The following is a 17,992-nucleotide window of genomic DNA, read 5'->3' as shown; positions in this document are numbered from 1 at the left end:
GAGGGTCACGATTCCGACGCCGATCTTGTTGGCGGAGCCCTCGATTCCAAGGGCGATTAGGGTTTTGGCTTTGTCGTTGGAGCTCGCCATGAATGGGGAGAGACTGGGTCACTGGGGGAAAGGGGAGCTAGGGTTTTAGGGGAGTGGGATTTTGGAGTGCTTTTCGGAGGTTTGGAAGAGCTTTATTGGGCTTCCAGGGCTATCCATCTGCCAGCTGTGGCCCGTTTTCTTCTCTAGTCAGTTGGGCCCCATTTCTCAAAAAGGTTAAGATAGGGGTAAGGAGAGTTCACCCCCTGATTAGCCAGCTAAACATAAAAAATTTATACAATGCGTGAACTGAGGTAATCCCTCATAATTTGTTAAATAAAAGAGCAGTAGAATGGTTTATAAAACACTTTAGAGAGGTTAAAATGAGTTAATCTCTCAAAACGAAAGGTTTACAAATCCACCTATTTAGATTAAGGACAAATTTTGAAAACCATCCTATTTGAGAAAATAATTGCAAATATCGACCCATTCATAAAATAATTGTGAAAACCAACCCAGTTTCAGCTGGCGGACTGAAACTAGGTCGGTTTTGAAGAAAAATATTTCGAAACTTCACGGGACATTACAAAACATCACGGGACTTGAAGTCCCGTGAAGTTTCGGAATATATTTTGTCAAAACCGACCAAGTTTCAACCAAACCGCTGAAACTAGGTCGGTTTAGACAAAAAATTTTAGAATAGGTCAGAATTTGCGATTATTTTCTCAAATAGGATGGTTTTCAAAATTTGTCCTTAGAAGAATTAAGAGATAGCCCCTCTAGTTATAAAGAAAATGGTTATAATCCTTTTTATTCCCAAACACAAAAAATAACCGTAATGATTAAACAAATAAATCCATCATATTAAAAGTTTTAACGTTTTCAGATTAGCAAATGTACTAATTATGTTAACCATTCTCCTTAAGCCATCCTCCTTAACCCTTTGCTAAATGAGGCGTTATGGAATTATTTAAGGTCGTAGCTCGTAGTTGGCTGCAACCAATTAACAAAAATGGATCGCAAGTTTTTTTTTTTGTGGCTGAATTGTCTATTACAAATACTGCAATTATTTATTGCAAAATATAAAGTTATTCGAGTACATAACCTAACTAACTTGTAGTTTGTCTAACACTTTTGGACCGTTTGCATAGAAAAGAGGGTCGGGCAGGGGTGATTAAACTTTGTCCCAAGGGGAGGGAAAAAAAGAGAAAGGGAGTGTGATGTAACTAATTGTGCTTTTATAGATAACTAGAGAATGTGGAGGGAGGGAGAGTGAGTGATGGTACTGATTTGTGTTTCTTTATAGCGAAAAATAGGAAGAGAATGAAACAATTCACTTAAAATCCAATCCCTCCCATTCTAATGCGTCTTAGTTAGGAGTATTAAGAAAGTTAGGAAATTTGCTTTTTTTCACTCCTCCTAATCCTTTCCCCCACTTACTAAAAAATGTATATGAACATAATTTTAGGATGATTAATATTGTGCCATTCCCAACTTCTCCCTTCACCTCTTAAAAATGAGCTACAAAAACCCATAGTAAGTGTGTGTTTGGTTAGCAGGAGTTGGAACAATAAACATTGACGGTGTTCCAACTCATAGTGTTGCAACACTCTTAAATTTGAGTGTTGTCAACACCTTTATCTTCAACTTATTTTATTATCACAACAACGTCTTAGTGTAGCAGCAGCATCTAACCAAACAAGACGTTTGAATTGTAGATGTAGTTGTAATAACATGGGCTCCGCAACTCTTAACTAAACATTTACCACTGGTTTTTTTCCCTACTAGCTAATATTTACTATAATGACACACATATGTTGTTCAAAGTTAAAATTTAATAATTTATCGCAAGCATTTATACACAGAACATATTCATAATATTCTCTCGCGTGACATATATGTGGTAGATTGCATATAATCCTTCCCCATCTATCCCTTTGTAGAACTCAACACATCAATTTTGTTGGGATTAAATTGCAATTAAATTGCAGATAACCTGTTGAGAACAAATTGTAGATAATTTTCTGAGAATTAGGATATGTTAAGCACTAATAAAACAGTTTTGGGGTGACAAGTGCTATTGAATGAATAAGCGAGGGGGGTATCCGCAATCTGCCCTGATTCGAGTCCGTTAGGTTCAGGGGCTGTTCGTTTCGCAAAAAAGAATGGGAAATCAAAGAATAGGAAACCTATTTCCTAAAATAATTGCAGGGGCTGTTCGTTTCGCAAAAAAGAATGGGAAATCAAAGAATAGGAAACCTATTTCCTAAAATAATTGTTTTGAGGTTGTTTGGTTAAATCAAAGAATAGGAAACCTATTTCCTAAAATAATTGTTTTGAGGTTGTTTGGTTGGTTTAAAAAAGAATGAAATTATAAAATAGGAGATGAGATGAGATGAGTTGTCACCTTATTATTGGATGATGTGACTGATTTTTTTAAAAAAATTGTTTTGAGGTTGTTTGGTTGGTTAAAAAGATAAGGAAATGAATTGGTGGTATATTATTGGATGATGTTTTGAGGTTGTTTGTGTTTGGTTCGTTTTTAAAAATAAGAAAATAGATGAGATGAGATGAGTTGGAGGTATATTATTGGATGATGTGACACATACTTAAAGAAATTAATTTCTTATTTTTTTTTGAGGAAATGGATGGAAAGGAAGGTTTGATGAGATGAGATGAGTTGTCACAATATTATTAGATGATGTATGTGATTTTTAAAAATGAGATAAGATGAGATGTGATGAGTTGGATGATGTGACATATTTCTTATGTTTGGTTTATTTTTAAAGATAAGAAAGAAGATGAAATAAGATGAGTTAGATGATAAAAATAATATTTTATTGGATGTTATGGGTGAGTTTTAGGGATGGAAATGAATAAAAATATTATTTTATTGATTTCTTTGTACCGATTTCTGATTTTAGGAAACCAACCAAACGGGCCCTCAAGCTCCGAGCACAAGACCAAGCCGAAACACGAGGCCCCTGACTGTTTCGCACTATTCCTCTTTTTGTATATCTCCTCTTTTCTTCCTCTTTTTTCTCAATCTCCAAACCTCAATCGCACGAAGAATAAGGCGATCAATCCTCAAATCAAACCCTAGGGAAGGGGCGAACAAAATCAACGATGAGCGTGATCGACATCCTAACTCGAGTCGACGCGATCTGTCAAAAGTACGACAGGTACGACGTCGACAAGCAGCGGAACGAAAACGTCTCCGGCGACGATGGGTTCGCTCGCCTCTACTCATCCGTCGAGGATGACATCGACGCCGCCCTCGAGGTGCGAATTTCGAGATCCAGGTCTTCGTTTTTGGCTTGGATTAGGTTTTGTTGATAATCTAGTGTTGAATTGCTTTGTAGAAAGCGGAGATGGCGGGTAAAGAAAAGAATAGGGCGGCGGCGGTGGCGATGAACGCAGAGATTAGGAGAACGAAGGCGAGGTTGATGGAGGAGGTGCCGAAGTTGCAGAGATTGGCTCTTAAGAAGGTTTCATTTCTCTGATTTGCATTTGCTTGAGGTGCAATTGAGTTGAGATATAATAACAAAATGCATTTTTGTGATTAGCTAGTAGATCATGCATATTGGTTAGCGGTGTTTCCTTCATATTACCTTTTGCTTTTTATGTATTAGTCAATTTTCATTAATAAGCTAAAATTTGGTAGTTGTGTTAATCTTTTTTATTCTCTCTCTTTTCGCCCCTTTTGGATTCAGGAGGTGTGGTGGGTGTAATGTGATTTTCCCTATTAACTAGTTTAGGTTGTGCACTGAGGAAACAAATGATAGATAAGCTGTTTTCCCCATAATAATTTAGTAAGTAATCCATAATGTTGTGTATAAATAGTAATAATAATAATAAAAGGGAGGGAGGGAGAGGGGGAGAGAGAGAGAGAGAGAGAGAGAGAGAGAGAGAGAGAGAGAGAGAGAGAGAAAAAAAAAGGGAGAGGGAGGGAGGGGGAGAGAGAGAGAGAGAGAGAGAGAGAGAGAGAGAGAGAGAGAGAGAGAGATGATAAAATTAACATGAAGAATGGAGGATTTCTTACTTGTGAGTTTGAGTTACAAGTATTGTCCTTCGCATGTATTTATTCACTCTTAGATCAATGAAGAAGATACGACATAGAAATACTAGTGTAAAAGCTTATCGGTAATCTAAGAAACTTCTATTCCCTTTAACTCTAATTGCTTACTAGATATTTCAATTTTGGACATCAAAATAATACAAAAAACAACTACATGCATTTATTCCATCCAAATTTTCTTTTCTAAATAGACGGATGATATGCATGAACTTTTCCCCTCTCATATGACTATACAACAAACATTTCCTTGTTTTACAATAATGCAAAAATTGACATGATTTGCAGCATAGCATAGCATGAATATGCAAATTATCAAATGGATTTTTATTATGAAAATTTACCTTGAAGTTTTTTTAAGTAAACCTTTTACCTTGTATTTATGGTACATAAATATAAAAATTCACGTATCGTTATTTTTCCCATAAATTGAAAAGAGATGAAAGACCACGGTTTGTAAATCTTTTTGGTTCACATATTATGTGAAATTTTGAAATATAAAATGACAAATTTTATTAACCAATTAAAAATATAGTTTGAACCATTTACCTTTAAGACTTTACATAACAATTAGTAGGTATTCAGCAAGAAGGAACAATCTTATGATTTGGATGATGCTTTGGCTAGCGAAAAGCAGTCTATTTGTTACATTAAGATACATATATCTGACTCTTGGTGCCTCACATATGCAAATGTTAATTATTTTTTTACCTTAAATAATATGTAAAGATGAAGTATGTTATGGTCAAAACTAACTCTAGAGAAATAAACGGACAGTTTGTTTATTCATCTAACCCAAACCTCTATTAAATAGAGCTTAGGAGGATATTACAGAATAAGTATGAAATAAAATTATATCTAATCACATCTCACAATATCTCAACAACATATCATGATATCTACTAATATCTCCATATTAATGAAGTAAAATTATATCTAATCACATCTCACAATATCTCAACAATATTTTATAATTTCTACTAATATCTCCATACTAAGAAACACTCTCCCTGAAGCTGGAGCTTATATACTATATATATCCAGCTTGTTACAAATGGAAATAAAACACCTAGTTGGAAGAGCTTTGGTAATGTCATCTTTGTCTGGAATACTTGAAGTCTTTAGCAATCAGTAAAGTGTAGTTACAGTTAGAAGAAATCTTTGGCGAGTAAGCCAAAAGATATTATGATATATCTTGATAATATATCATAATATCTACTAATATCTCCATACTATTAATATCTAACACTCTCTCAAGCTGGAGCTTATATACTATATATATCTAACTTGTTACAAATGGAAGTAAAACACCTAATTGGAAGAGCTTTGGTAATGTCACCTTTGCCTGGAACACTTGAAGTCTTTAGCAATCAATAAAGTGTAGTCACAACCAGAAGAAACCTTAGGCGAGTAAGCCAAAAGGAATCCTAGACGAGTAAGACAGTAGAAATCCTAGACGGATAAGCTAGTAGAAACCATATGCGGCTAAGTCAGTAAAAAACTCTAGACGGGTCAGCTAGTAGAAACCTTAGGTGGATTAGCCAGTAGAAACAATTGGGGAAAACTCTCAATTGATTCATTGCTTGCTCGGTCGCTCAATGTTGATTTAGGCGCCCTTTGACAAGAAATATGATAACATCAAGGCGAATTTTAGAAGATTTTATTAGAAAAAAGGACCGGGATATCAAAACATCCAAATAAGATGTTGGGGTTATTGTACATGATGAACAGTACCATGGTGAGCAAGAGTAGATAATTTTTGGGACACTTTTTGAGGCTACGGGTTTTTTGTTGAGGTTCAATGAAGTTTTTGAAATCGAATGATGTAGATGTCAAAAATGCTGTCGAAGCTAAATATGTCGAAGCCGCAGAGGGGAAGCATGGAAGTGGCAAAAAAACCCTCGACAGCCCCGAGGTTGAGGAAGAAGAAAGAGGCCTTTTTAGGATCAATAAGGCTCCAATACCTTGTAGATAAATAGAAAAGATGGTTTATTAATTCATTTAACTATAACCTCGCTTAAATAGAGATTAAAAAGATATTACAAAATAAGTATGAGATAAAATCATATCTAATCACATCGCACAATATCTCATATTATCTACTAACATTGCAATAGTAATAATATCTAACACTAATTGTCTTACACGTTATAAATCATCATCCTCTTTCTCTCCCATTTCCTCTGATTACTACTTCTTCATCTCTTATTTACTCCCTCATTGTGGCATATTGCCACCATTTTCCCCAGTCCCTCCACCACTACCCCTACTTCCTTCTTTGCTGATAGTTGTCTTATTTACATTAAAAGGAGATCAATTTGGTTATTGTTTCTGTGGGGGTAGTATCCTAGAAGTAGTAGAAACTTCAAGGTACTATTTGAAGTAAATAAGCTTTAAAGTGTTTATATGTAGAATAAGTACGAGGTGTTTATTTCTAGAGCACATGAAACTTTAGGGGAATTTATCTATATCTTAATCTTTATTTACATAAAGTCAAGTTTGGAAGGAGAAGTGATAGCCATCTTTGGGAGTATATAATCTCTATATAGGCTTAAAATTTTAATTGGGCTCGCAATTGCATGAGTGCTCTATCTTGGATCACTAAATTATAGGGGTGTTGCTACTATTTGGTAATCACGGGTTCTTATTTAAGCGGTCAAAGAAATTTGGAGATAAGATCTACTTGAATTTTACATTTTTCCTAGATGATACATTAATTTAATTTTGTATATTTGATGAATCATCATTTCTTTAAAGTCTTTATAATTGAGTTCCTTTAGTTAGATGATTTATTGATTCACCTATTACAATGCTCATCATTTTTGTTACTATTGAGGTTTGCCACAGTTCGTCCTAAATATTTTATGTAACAAAAGACCTTATTGTTGTTTCAACATGCTATACTTATTAAGGATAATTTATGTGCTAAATTTACTGCAGGTTAAAGGACTTTCAAAAGAAGAACTTGCCACACGAAATGATTTGGTTCTTGCATTGCCAGAAAGGATTCAGTCTATACCAGATGGTACTGCAAATGTAGCAAAACAAGGTGGAGGATGGGTTGCTTCAGGTTCTCGCACAGAAATCAAGTTTGAGTCGACTTCAGGTGACTTGCGTTTCATATACTTGGAAAGTCATAAGCAATCTTATATTAAAGACAGAACCAAGTTACTTAAGGAACTTGAAATGTTGCCAAATTTTGTGAATTTGCACAGATTTTAAAGAATTCTACAAAGTTGATAGGTATCTAGGTGTGATTTTTATAATCATTTAGACTTAGCCGAAGCTTTATCTTGAGAGATTGAAGTGGAATGGGGAAATCATTAAATTACACAACTTTGATGTTTACTAGGTATTCTTGTGGAGCTCATCTTTAGTTTGATCTTCTTTCTTTTTTAGGTGGTGGAAAGAAGGTTCCTTGGGTGTGTACTTGGTCTTGCACATGCTTGGGGCTGTGTTCTCAGGGTGTCATTTTGATGCTTCTTAGGCCTCGTTTGATACGCGTGAATGAGTGTGAATGGAATGTTTATTCTCATTGCCCATTCACGTGTACCAAACACAACATTCTTCTGAAAATTAGAATGTTGATTCCTACTTTTCATTATGTGGGAATGGGCATTCCCATGGAGTTAATAGGGAATGAGCATTCTAACTTAAAGTGAGAATTACAACTATAAAATAAATTTCAAATATACCCATTTTAAAAGATATGAAACAACGATATCTCAAAATCACTTAATTATATTTTATTTATTTTGTTTGACAATACCATATTTCCGCCCCTGACTCTTGCGGTGAAGTCAGTGGATTTGCTACTAAGACAATTCAGTATGGCACTAATGAAATGAATATGAACTATTCTTCCTTCTAAGATTTTTTATGTTTTTCCCTACGTGTTCCAGTACAAAAAAAAAACGTTGGTATGCTAAGAATTTTTCTTTGTTTCTTTTTTTATTGTGGATAGAAATTTGGATGCTAGGATGTAAACATGAAATCTTGAATATTTAGATTACAATAAAGTAAGTTTGTCAAGGGTATTATTTCTATAAAAAAATGAAAACTATTTTATAAAACTTATTTTTAAAAAACGAGAGTATTCAGTCATATTAATTTATTTTTAACTTTTTAAAATTCCATGTTGTAAGGGCATATTATTATAAACTAAAATATCATTACCTATGAACTAATGGTACCAAACATGCGAATGAGAACAAAATTGTCATTCCCGCTTCATTCCATAGTCACACCGAACCATGAGAATGGGAGTTAGCATTTCATTCCAACGTTCATTCCATTCGTCCCTCCATTCCATTTTCACTTGACTCCGTGCTCGTGTGCCAAACGAGTTATTATAGTGTAGTTAAGCAAATAACCTTTTGCTGAGTAAAATCTATTTAATAAGCCATCGCTTTAAAAAAAAGCAGTTTGGGTGCCTGCCTAGGCCTAAGTTGTATCTATACCGCCTGCTTAATTCCTGAGAGTGCATAGGCAAACATGGACTGCTCGACCCTAGACCGATCACGTCAAAAAGCATTTAAAGTCCATTTGCACATAACATATGAAGAGAATGGGTCATGTTCAAATAGATCAGATCAGAACTTGATCCAAGTTCACCTCCGAGATAAAATGGTAAAACGTTGTGGATAGGATTTTGAATCTCTAAAAAAATCCTTCCTCTCTTGCTAAAATCGCACCTACGTGTCGCTGCCTAAGCGCCTAGGCGCTAGGCACTATATCCGGCGCCCATAAATGCCTATAGTTTTTCTAAAACTTTGCAATAAGTTCCTCATATTGTGGATGATAATGGAGTACTTTGATAACTCGGGTGGAGAGTGAAATCACTATTGCCATCTAATGTCAAGGGACTTTTTTGTGCTGTCGTTTATGTCTTCGGGAACTTCATAGTTTTCTCACCTTATTATTAGTATGTTGGCAAAGTATAATATATGAGGCCTGATGATTTCCTTGCTCTGTATTTTCCATTTGTTCCCATAGGATGATGCTTGCTACTCTCTCCATTCTGTTGTGCAATCTTATGCAACTAGTATAACATGCATAAATTATGAAAGGACTTCTATTCACATGCCTTAAAGCGTTCCCTAAGCATGAAAGAAGTATAATTTAGAACATGCATGATGTAGCCTTCATCTTTTTATATAGAAAGAATTTTCCTCACTCGCATTAAAAGATGCAAGCTGGAGAGAAGTACGGTTTAAAATAGACATGATGAATCATTGTTATGTATTAGATAGTAATAGTTTTCTGAACTAATTTGTATAGCATCTGTGCTACCATTGGTGCGTTTTAAGTTGTACCTTTATGTGACGCTACAGGGTTCACACAAGGCTACAGTCCAAGGTAAAACCCGAATTGTCAAACCTGCCAAGCACCAAATACCATACTACGACATGTTTCACCATCACAGTCACTATCTTTGTAGTGGAGACAACAAATAGGTGAAGGTACAAAACAGACAAATAATAGAAGTAGTACAAAATCAGATATGCACAGAAGTAGTATATCAACAATGAGCCCAACTAAAATAGAATGAAAATATCTCTGAGTCTGAAATACATCTCAACACAATGAGTCAAATGAAGTCTCACTAAGGCACTCAGTCTCTACAAAATGAATACAATTCTAAAGTCTGAACAATGAACATAACTATATAGTGGAGCTTTAACTGCTAAAACTGTGCGACAGTGACTATGCTAGAACTCCGTCATCCTACGGCTCTTCGAAACTCTAATCTGCCTGAAAGATATAATTTAAACAAAAAGAACAATAACAAGAGCGTCAGAGCGCTACAGGAAGATCACCTCCATCCGTCTCAGAGGAATGGCTGCTAGATGAAGTGGAGGCTCTATCTATTAAGCATAGTCTATCTATATCATTTTTCTCGTATCTAATGGAGTTAATATCTAGACACCTACAAGACGAGACGTAGTACGTCGAGCGAAATAATCCAAACAAGAAAACCCTCATATATATACCATATGTCTCAAATTGTAGATCCCTAAATACCAATTCAAACTCTATGAATAAAAACAACACTCAAAAGAAAAATTCCAAGCCTCAACCATATAGAACCAATGTCAAAATCTCGAACTACTTCTCAAGTAGTTGGCGCAATAATAAGAGAATATCATCCAACTTAAAAATCACCATAGGCCATATCTTGTATGTTACAAATCAAAGAATGTACCCTACTCATGGGTAATCTAACATGGGAGTAACTACAACTGATAATACATATATGTATACTCGATACTCTTGTAATATTCTTACTCAATCGTTCTGTGGCAATAGGTTGTCTTCCTATTCCGGATACATAAAATGATGATACTTTTGTAATACTCTTACTCAATCATCCCGCGGAAATAGGTTTTGTCTTCCTATTCCGGATACATGAATAACGATACTATTGTAATACTATTATTCAATCGTCCTGCGAAAATAGGTTTTTATCTTCCTATTTCGGATACATGAAATAATCATACTTTTATAATACTCTTACCCAATCGTCTTACGAAAATAGGTTTTTATCTCCCTATTTCGGATACATAAAATGACGATACTTTTATAATACTCTTACTCAATCGTCTTGCGAAAATAAGTTTTATCTCCCTATTTTCGGATACATGAAAAATGACTATACTCTCCTATATGTATTCATCAGCTCAACATGAGACAAAAATATGTTAACACAACATAATCTAAGCATACATGCATATATCTCGATGTACGTGTTCATAATTGATGTTCAATAACATCTCAGATGCTAAACAAATCTTAATCATTGTAATATAACAATACAAGATCGAGAAACTCTCTCAAAAATAACAAACAAGAGCGAAACTCAAGAAACTTTCACGTTATATATCAATTGAGAAACTCTCTCAAAAATAACAAACAAGAGCGAAACTCAAGAAACTTTCACGTTATATATCAATTATTTTAAATCAGCACTCAAAAATAACAAACAAGAGCGAAACTCAAGAAACTTTCACGTTATATATCAATTATTTTAAATCAGCATATTTGTAGTTTTTTTCAGAGCATATCGTTAGTCAATTAAGCATATCTTTCTCTAGACAAACTTTTTTTAAGAATAATTTTTTGTTTTGAAAACTAGATTCACATAGCTATCATTTGGCACTGGTTTGGTTCAGTTTGGAGTTCATATGATATCTCTAATTTCCAGTTAAACGTTATATATGTGCAGCAGTTTTTCTGCAGAACGTATCATCAGTAAATTGAGCATATCTTTCTCTAGGAAAACTATCTTTAGTAAAGGTTTTCTGTTTTGAAAACTAGATTCACATATCTTTACATTGGCATTAGTTTGGTTCAATTTGGATTTTATTTGTTATTTTAAATTTCTAGTTAAACAGTATATATGTACGGCAGTTTTTCTGCAGAACATAACAAACATGATTATTTGCACAAGAAATCATATTTAAACCTTCAATCATGTTTAAAACATACTAAAACATATATAAAACATATAACAACACTTGAACTTTGATAATCACTTACTAAAATTATCTCGAACATAAATCAAACTCTTGTGTTAATCTAATTAGGGTTTTTCAACCTAATTAACCAAATACTTCAATTTAAAGCATGAACTTTTAACATATTAAACATAAGCATGATTGTCAAACATCTTAGAAAAGATATACATTCATTAAAACATATTTTTAACACTTAGGTATCACAAATCTAGGGTTTTCTCATCTTTAATCCACATGCGAACTCAATTAAATGTCAAATTTGGGTTTAAACATGATTAGAACATGATTAACAAGTTAAAAACGAAATTTTAAAGAACCCTAATGATCATGATCATGTTTCTATTATAAACAGCAAGAAAAACATGTAGATCTAACATTTGTTTCAGATCTAACAACAAAAATCTAATCTTTTCATATTAGATTAAGATCTAAGTATGTAAACACAAATTAAACTTCTAAGCTAGTGATTTAACTATGGGGATGAGTTTGGATGCAAGTGATCTTGTCTTAATATCATGTGCAAGCCTCTGAAACAAATAGCAAGCAATCCACAACCATAAACAACTCGTTCTCCCTCGCCACACGTCGATGATCTCGCATTCGTGTCGGTGTTTTGCTTCACAAAGCTCTCCAAACTCATAAAAAAAAGATCTCGGATTTTTGAGGAGAGAAGGTGGCTGCTAGGGTTCATAGATATGATAAAAGAAAGGAATTTTCGTGAAAAACACATGTATTTATAGAGACAAACCCGAAACAAATCTGTTTGACCCGAACCAGGAAACCTAGTCTGACTAGGAAAACAATCTTCGGTATTTTGGCTGTAACTTTCTCATCCGACCTCGGAATGAGGTGATCTAAGATTTGTTGGAGAGCTGTTGAAGAGATCTACAACTTTGGTCTTTTATACTTTTCAGATTCTGACTGCATCGGTATACAAAACATAGAAACTCATAATTGGTCATTATTCTCAGATTTTCACTCTTTTGGCCTTTGTGCATGTTTTGTGCATTTGCACTCATATTTTCACAAATATACATTGAATTAATCGCAAATCAATTCTTATCATACTCAAACATCAAAATATGTTACTTTTTACTATATAACATATTTATCATTATTTATCATAAAATATTCAAATTTACAGGGTTTTACAATTTATAAATGGTATCTTTCAGTTAAAATTTTGTTCTTGTGAAGCCTTTCTTATCTTCACATGTTTGTTTCATCCTTGTTTCTAAACTAAGAAACAATCATTCGGTTTGAATATGCTAGGTTTTTGTGGTCATCTGTCAACTGCTTCCCTCTTTATGAAAACTCACTGTGCTTCTACTTGCTGCAGATGGAAGATTTGACAGTGAATACTTTCAACAAACTGAAGAATCATCCCAATTTAGGCAAGAGTATGAAATGCGCAAAATGAAACAGGTAAGTTGTTGCTCTTATTTTATAAACACGGTTTATAGTCTCCATCCTTATAATAGCCTTTTACATTGGCCTTCCAAAACCTGAAAAATTAGCATTTAAATGTCACTTCAACTTGTTTGCAGGATCAAGGTTTGGATGTTATTGCTGAAGGGCTGGATACTTTGAAAAACATGGCCCATGACATGAACGAGGTCGGTTCTTTTGGTGTGTGTTTCCTTTTTTCTTGAAATTATGAATAAAGTCAACCTTACATTTTATCTCAATTGCACAGGAAGTGGACAGGCAAGTCCCATTAATGGATGAGATAGACTCCAAGGTCAATTTTTATCATTACTCTTTTTACACTTGAACTTTGGGATGAGGTGAATTTCGCAATGTATTGTTGAGTTATGTTTACTGTCTGCAGGTAGACAGGGCAAATGCAGATTTGAAGAATACTAATGTTAGACTTAAAGAAACTGTTCACCAGGTAAGTATCATATGTAGTTATTTGTATATCCTATATGTACACGTACCTGAATCAGGCTTATAAACTTCATCTAACGCCAGTAAAATATTGCATTATTTTTTATTTCAGCTGAGGTCGAGCCGAAACTTCTGCATTGACATCATTCTCCTTTGCATAATTCTTGGCATTGCTGCTTACCTCTATAAGTAAGTTGCTTTATTTGTTTCAATTCAATTTTTGATGCTTTACTTCTGCATCATCATCATCATCCTGTACATAATTCTTGGCATTGCTACTTACCTCTATAAGTAGCTTTTCCTGGTTCAATTCAATTTTGATGCTTCATGCAGTAAGGTAGTATTTAAGGTCATCAACTCACTGCCAACTCACCCAAATGGCATGCAAGTCCCCTTTACAGTAGCTTGGTATAGTTGCTGTTTTATTTTTATTTATTTAATTATATGTTTTTCGCACAAAAAAAAGCCAAATTTCTCCTAAAGGAGCCCTTTATAGGATGCATGAGTTTAGGGAGTTGGTCGGAGTTTGTGACCACCATGTGTTCAACTCAAGTATTCATTTGGTTTACTAACTCTAATTAAAAGGTGGAATTATAATTCATGCCTTCTCAGCGAAGATTTATAACTCCTGCCCTCAAGAAATAGAGTGTCTAATTGCACAAACATTTTTCAAAGTAGGAAAAATTTACTCTCCTTGCCAGGTGATGATTGTTTTGTAATTTTGGCCATTTTTGGGCATTTGAGAAGAGTTAGCAGGAGTTAAGGTCTGATTCCTCCTAACTTTTGTTGTGTAACGCTATTTTCATGTTAAATCTGCAGCCTCATGGGTGTTATCATGCATTTGGCAAAGGTAGCTAAGTCACAACTGACTGAGTGTTACTTTATCCTTTTTTTGAGGCAGTGGTGGATCCCGGATTTTTCCCACTGCTCTCCCTGTTTAACTTAAAGCATGACCAGTAAATAAGTGTGCAAAATGGTCGGGATACATGCGATCTGATCCACAACCGTATCCGAAACGGATGCTGATATGGTTAGCCAAATTTGAAACCAGTCGGATATCGATATAGTTTTAGATATGGTTTCGGATTCTTAGTCAGATACGGTTTCGGATACGGATTGTCAGTTCTAATTTCGCATACAGTTCGGGTATACGAACGGATACAGTTACGAATATGAATATTACTAAAATTTTTATTATCTTGATGACGTGGTCATATATTTTTGGTTTATTGGATCGTGCTATTATTAAGGTAATCAATTGTACAAAAACTTATTTACAGTCAAATTTATGTTATACTATAATTTGATTATCAAATGGATATAATAAAATGTTAGGTCTAGAAGAAAAAATTGTAGCACTTTGTGTTTTACTTCGTCTTGTACTTTTTTGTAATCAAAATTCTTGGTTTTGTGAGGTTTGTTTAGGTTAATGTGGTTGAAATTTCTGAAACAATTTTTTTAACTGTTAACTTTTATTATCCAATTAACAGTTGTCAAATACGAGTCATATCTGTTTTCCAAATCTTTAATTTGTATTTGATATAGTATTTATATCCGCTTCTCTGATATCTGAACTGTCTTTAATGTGGATATGATTATTATGACATTTTCTTACCAAAGAATATCTTTATCCGTTTTTAGAAAGTGAGGATGGATATGGTAAGTATTATATCCTGAACGAATGCACCCCTACTAGTAAAATAAAAATCTAATGGTGTTACTCAATAATACAAATACAAGTACAAAGTAGGCAATCCAATGGTGTCTTATGAAACTCTTGGACTCTATGTAGATCCACTATTGTTATAGAGTTAAACGCTTTCTCCCTTAGGTCCTAATTCGATCCCCATGCAGCTTCCGTACTTCCTTGCAAACACTAACGCCTTGTTTGGTACGTAAAAATAGAGTAGAAGTGAGAACGGAATGAAATAAGGTACAAAATGGAATAAGTGTGGGAACGAAATGTTCATTCTCATTCTCAAGTTCGAGTGCGATTAGAGAATGAAATGGGAATGCCAATCTTTTTATTTTTGGTATGAGCAATTAATAAACAATTAAGACATTTAGAATTTATTTCAAATTATTAATTTCCATTTAAGTGGGTATGCTCATTCCTTACCATCTCATTAGGAATTCTCATTCTCACATAAAGTGGACATTCCATATAAAGTGGGAATGAATGAGAATTGAGAATACGCATTCTAGCTTCAAAAAAAGTATTGTATTTGGCATGCATGAATCAGAATTGGGAATGAGCATTCCATTTCCACTCATTCCCACGTACCAAACATGGTGTAAGTTGTCTAACCCCTCCTGCCTCAATTTTGTAGAGCGAGCACCAGTATGCAATTTGGTGTTTGGCTAAGTGGGTTGGGAAAAGATTTATGATTCGGCAATAGGTTTGGAGATGAGAGTAATTCTAGCCTTTGGCCAGAAATTGTAATTTTTCAGAAGACTTGTGTTAGTTATCTAGAGTAATGTAGACTAAGCTTTAAGAGTTCGCTAAGATAGGATTGATTATTTGCTAACATATTTTCTCAGTTTTAGAAACCTACGTTTAGGTCCAATTCTCTCCATTTGCTGAATTCAAACCTGTTTACATTCATCAATCAGCTCCGGTCTTGGATCATTCTCTCATATATCAAAACTACCACCGATTTTTTTTTTTCCTTTCCTTTTCTTAATTTGACCTTTATCCACAATGTGTTTCTTTCGGATGCAGTGTTTTGAAGAATTAATCTGCTTGAAGAAATGCCTCAAAAGGTTTTTATGCTTGGAGACTATTTGCGTCAGAGTTCGGCGGATGTATATTGTGAATCGTTACCAGGCTTTTTTTTCCTTACGTTTTTTTTGCCTGCTATTGCGAGTATCTATTTGTGTGCTATTCAGTCCTTGAGCAATGCTGGTTGTTTGTACGAGAATACTAACTTTTTCTGATTTATATTGTCGAATTTGTGAGGAGCAAGGCAAAATCTGTATCTCTATATTTATACTATGGTGAAATGTTGGGCTCGACTTTTGTGATGAGAGCTTTTTCGTGTACTTTCCGGTCCGTTATTGACTGAGTTGAGACGTTTGTTGATTACGATATGGCTGGACTCAACTTTGAGTTCTTCTGATCCAGACGATGATTTCTGTGTTATTACTGTAGCGTAGCATGCTTTGATGATTTCTGTGTTATTAGCTGCAGGGTTAACTCGTTGTTACCAGTGAGATGCTCGGGATTAAATTAATATTCTTGTATGCATGTTACTTTTCGGTAAAGTTAGGATAAAAATAATTATTTTGGAATAAAATAACAAAATAATTGATTTATAGAAAACTAAAATTGAAAAGGGAAAAAAGGAAAGGGAAATTAAGATCTAGACCTGCCCACGGGCTAGGGCTTAACCAGGCTGGTTTTGGGCCCTTAATTTTGGGTTTGGGCGGTCAAACCCGGCCTACAGGTTCGGCCCACCAGGCAGTGCCCAAGCCCACACAAAGGTGCTTTAGACGGGTTTTTTAAGTGTTTTGTTTAATTACTGATGACTTAAATTATGTTTTCTCAAATTAGTGATGTCCAATTGCCCAAGCCCGCCCAACTTAGATGTTTTCTTTTTTAAATTAGTGAGGCTCAATAATCTTTGGGCTAGGTTTTGGGACCGAATATTCTCCAGCTCACGCTCCGTTCGGGCTCGAGCTTAGGTTGGGATTGGATCGGCTGGGCAGGTTTTTCAGGCCAGGCTGGCCCGATGACTAGATCTATTATGTAGAAGATACCAGATTAAGATGTGATAGCGGAATAAATGATTGTTAGTTATTAAATATTTGAGCACTTAGAACTTAACAACTGATAGAACCATGTAAGTAGGTTTTTTCGTTATTAGTATAACAATATAATAAAATATAGTATTGGTAGATATTGATTGTACATAGACTCATTGTAGTATCGTGTTCTGGAACTTACAAGACTTTGGTAGATTGACTTTGTCAGTGAAATCTTTCTCTTAGTACCCTTTAAGAGGTCTATTTATCAAATGCCATTTCTTTCTCTAAGGTAAAAGAGTCAAAAAATTAAAAATGAAAATGAAAAAAATCACTTTGACATGTATGCCAAAAGAAAAGTTGCAGAGCTAAATACTTCAAGGATCTATGTCCAGTTAATCTTTATCGTAAGCTATACATAAGCGGCAAAGCCGCATAGTGTCTAGTGGTGCCATAGATTGCCTTCACTGTTGGATATTTTATCTCCAAAATATAATTTTGATGATAACAATTTACTTACTATATGTATTATATATGTACTAACATATCAATACGGATAACAACTTTCGATATGCTCAAGATATGTCAACTAAAGTGTAGGATGAGTTCAAGGAATCAAGGCACAAGACAAGCAAAGAAGGAGATGTGTTCAATCAAAAACTTGTATTTTTTTTTCTTTGCTTAGATTTTTTTTGTACAAACCTTGATCACTCACAACACATACATACACATAGTATTT

General features: G+C 34.5%; 2 protein-coding genes across 2 annotated transcripts in view; one reads left to right on the top strand and one right to left on the bottom strand.

Annotated features, from left to right (window-relative positions):
- The window catches only part of LOC109827278 (probable tRNA N6-adenosine threonylcarbamoyltransferase), a 15,401-nt gene extending 15,234 nt beyond the window's left edge, over positions 1–167 (bottom strand). The window contains exon 1 of the mRNA XM_020394273.1: positions 1–167. This exon is cut by the window's left edge and continues 93 nt beyond it. Coding sequence (XP_020249862.1) covers positions 1–90 — 90 coding nt within the window. The 5' untranslated portion in view covers positions 91–167.
- LOC109827273 (syntaxin-71-like) lies at positions 3,003–16,551 on the top strand. The gene is made up of 9 exons (XM_020394259.1): positions 3,003–3,309; positions 3,390–3,515; positions 7,043–7,208; positions 12,959–13,044; positions 13,167–13,235; positions 13,316–13,360; positions 13,451–13,513; positions 13,622–13,698; positions 16,232–16,551. The coding sequence occupies exons 1-9, from the start codon at positions 3,154–3,156 to the stop codon at positions 16,245–16,247; spliced, it is 804 nt and encodes a 267-aa protein (XP_020249848.1). The 5' UTR covers positions 3,003–3,153; the 3' UTR covers positions 16,248–16,551.

The sequence above is a fragment of the Asparagus officinalis genome, chromosome 1 (assembly GCF_001876935.1).
Source record: "Asparagus officinalis chromosome 1, Aspof.V1, whole genome shotgun sequence".
Lineage (NCBI taxonomy): Eukaryota > Viridiplantae > Streptophyta > Magnoliopsida > Asparagales > Asparagaceae > Asparagus > Asparagus officinalis.
Note: the sequence above shows the minus strand (reverse complement) of the source record. Positions and strands in the feature narration are given on the sequence as shown.

Coding starts and splice junctions, on each gene's coding strand:
- LOC109827273 (XM_020394259.1), top strand. CDS start 3,154: ATGAGCGTGATCGACATCCTAACTCGAGTCGACGCGATCTGTCAAAAG. Junction 7,209..12,958: donor CAAGTTTGAGTCGACTTCAG/GTGACTTGCGTT, acceptor TACTTGCTGCAG/ATGGAAGATTTGACAGTGAA. Junction 13,361..13,450: donor TGGATGAGATAGACTCCAAG/GTCAATTTTTAT, acceptor TACTGTCTGCAG/GTAGACAGGGCAAATGCAGA.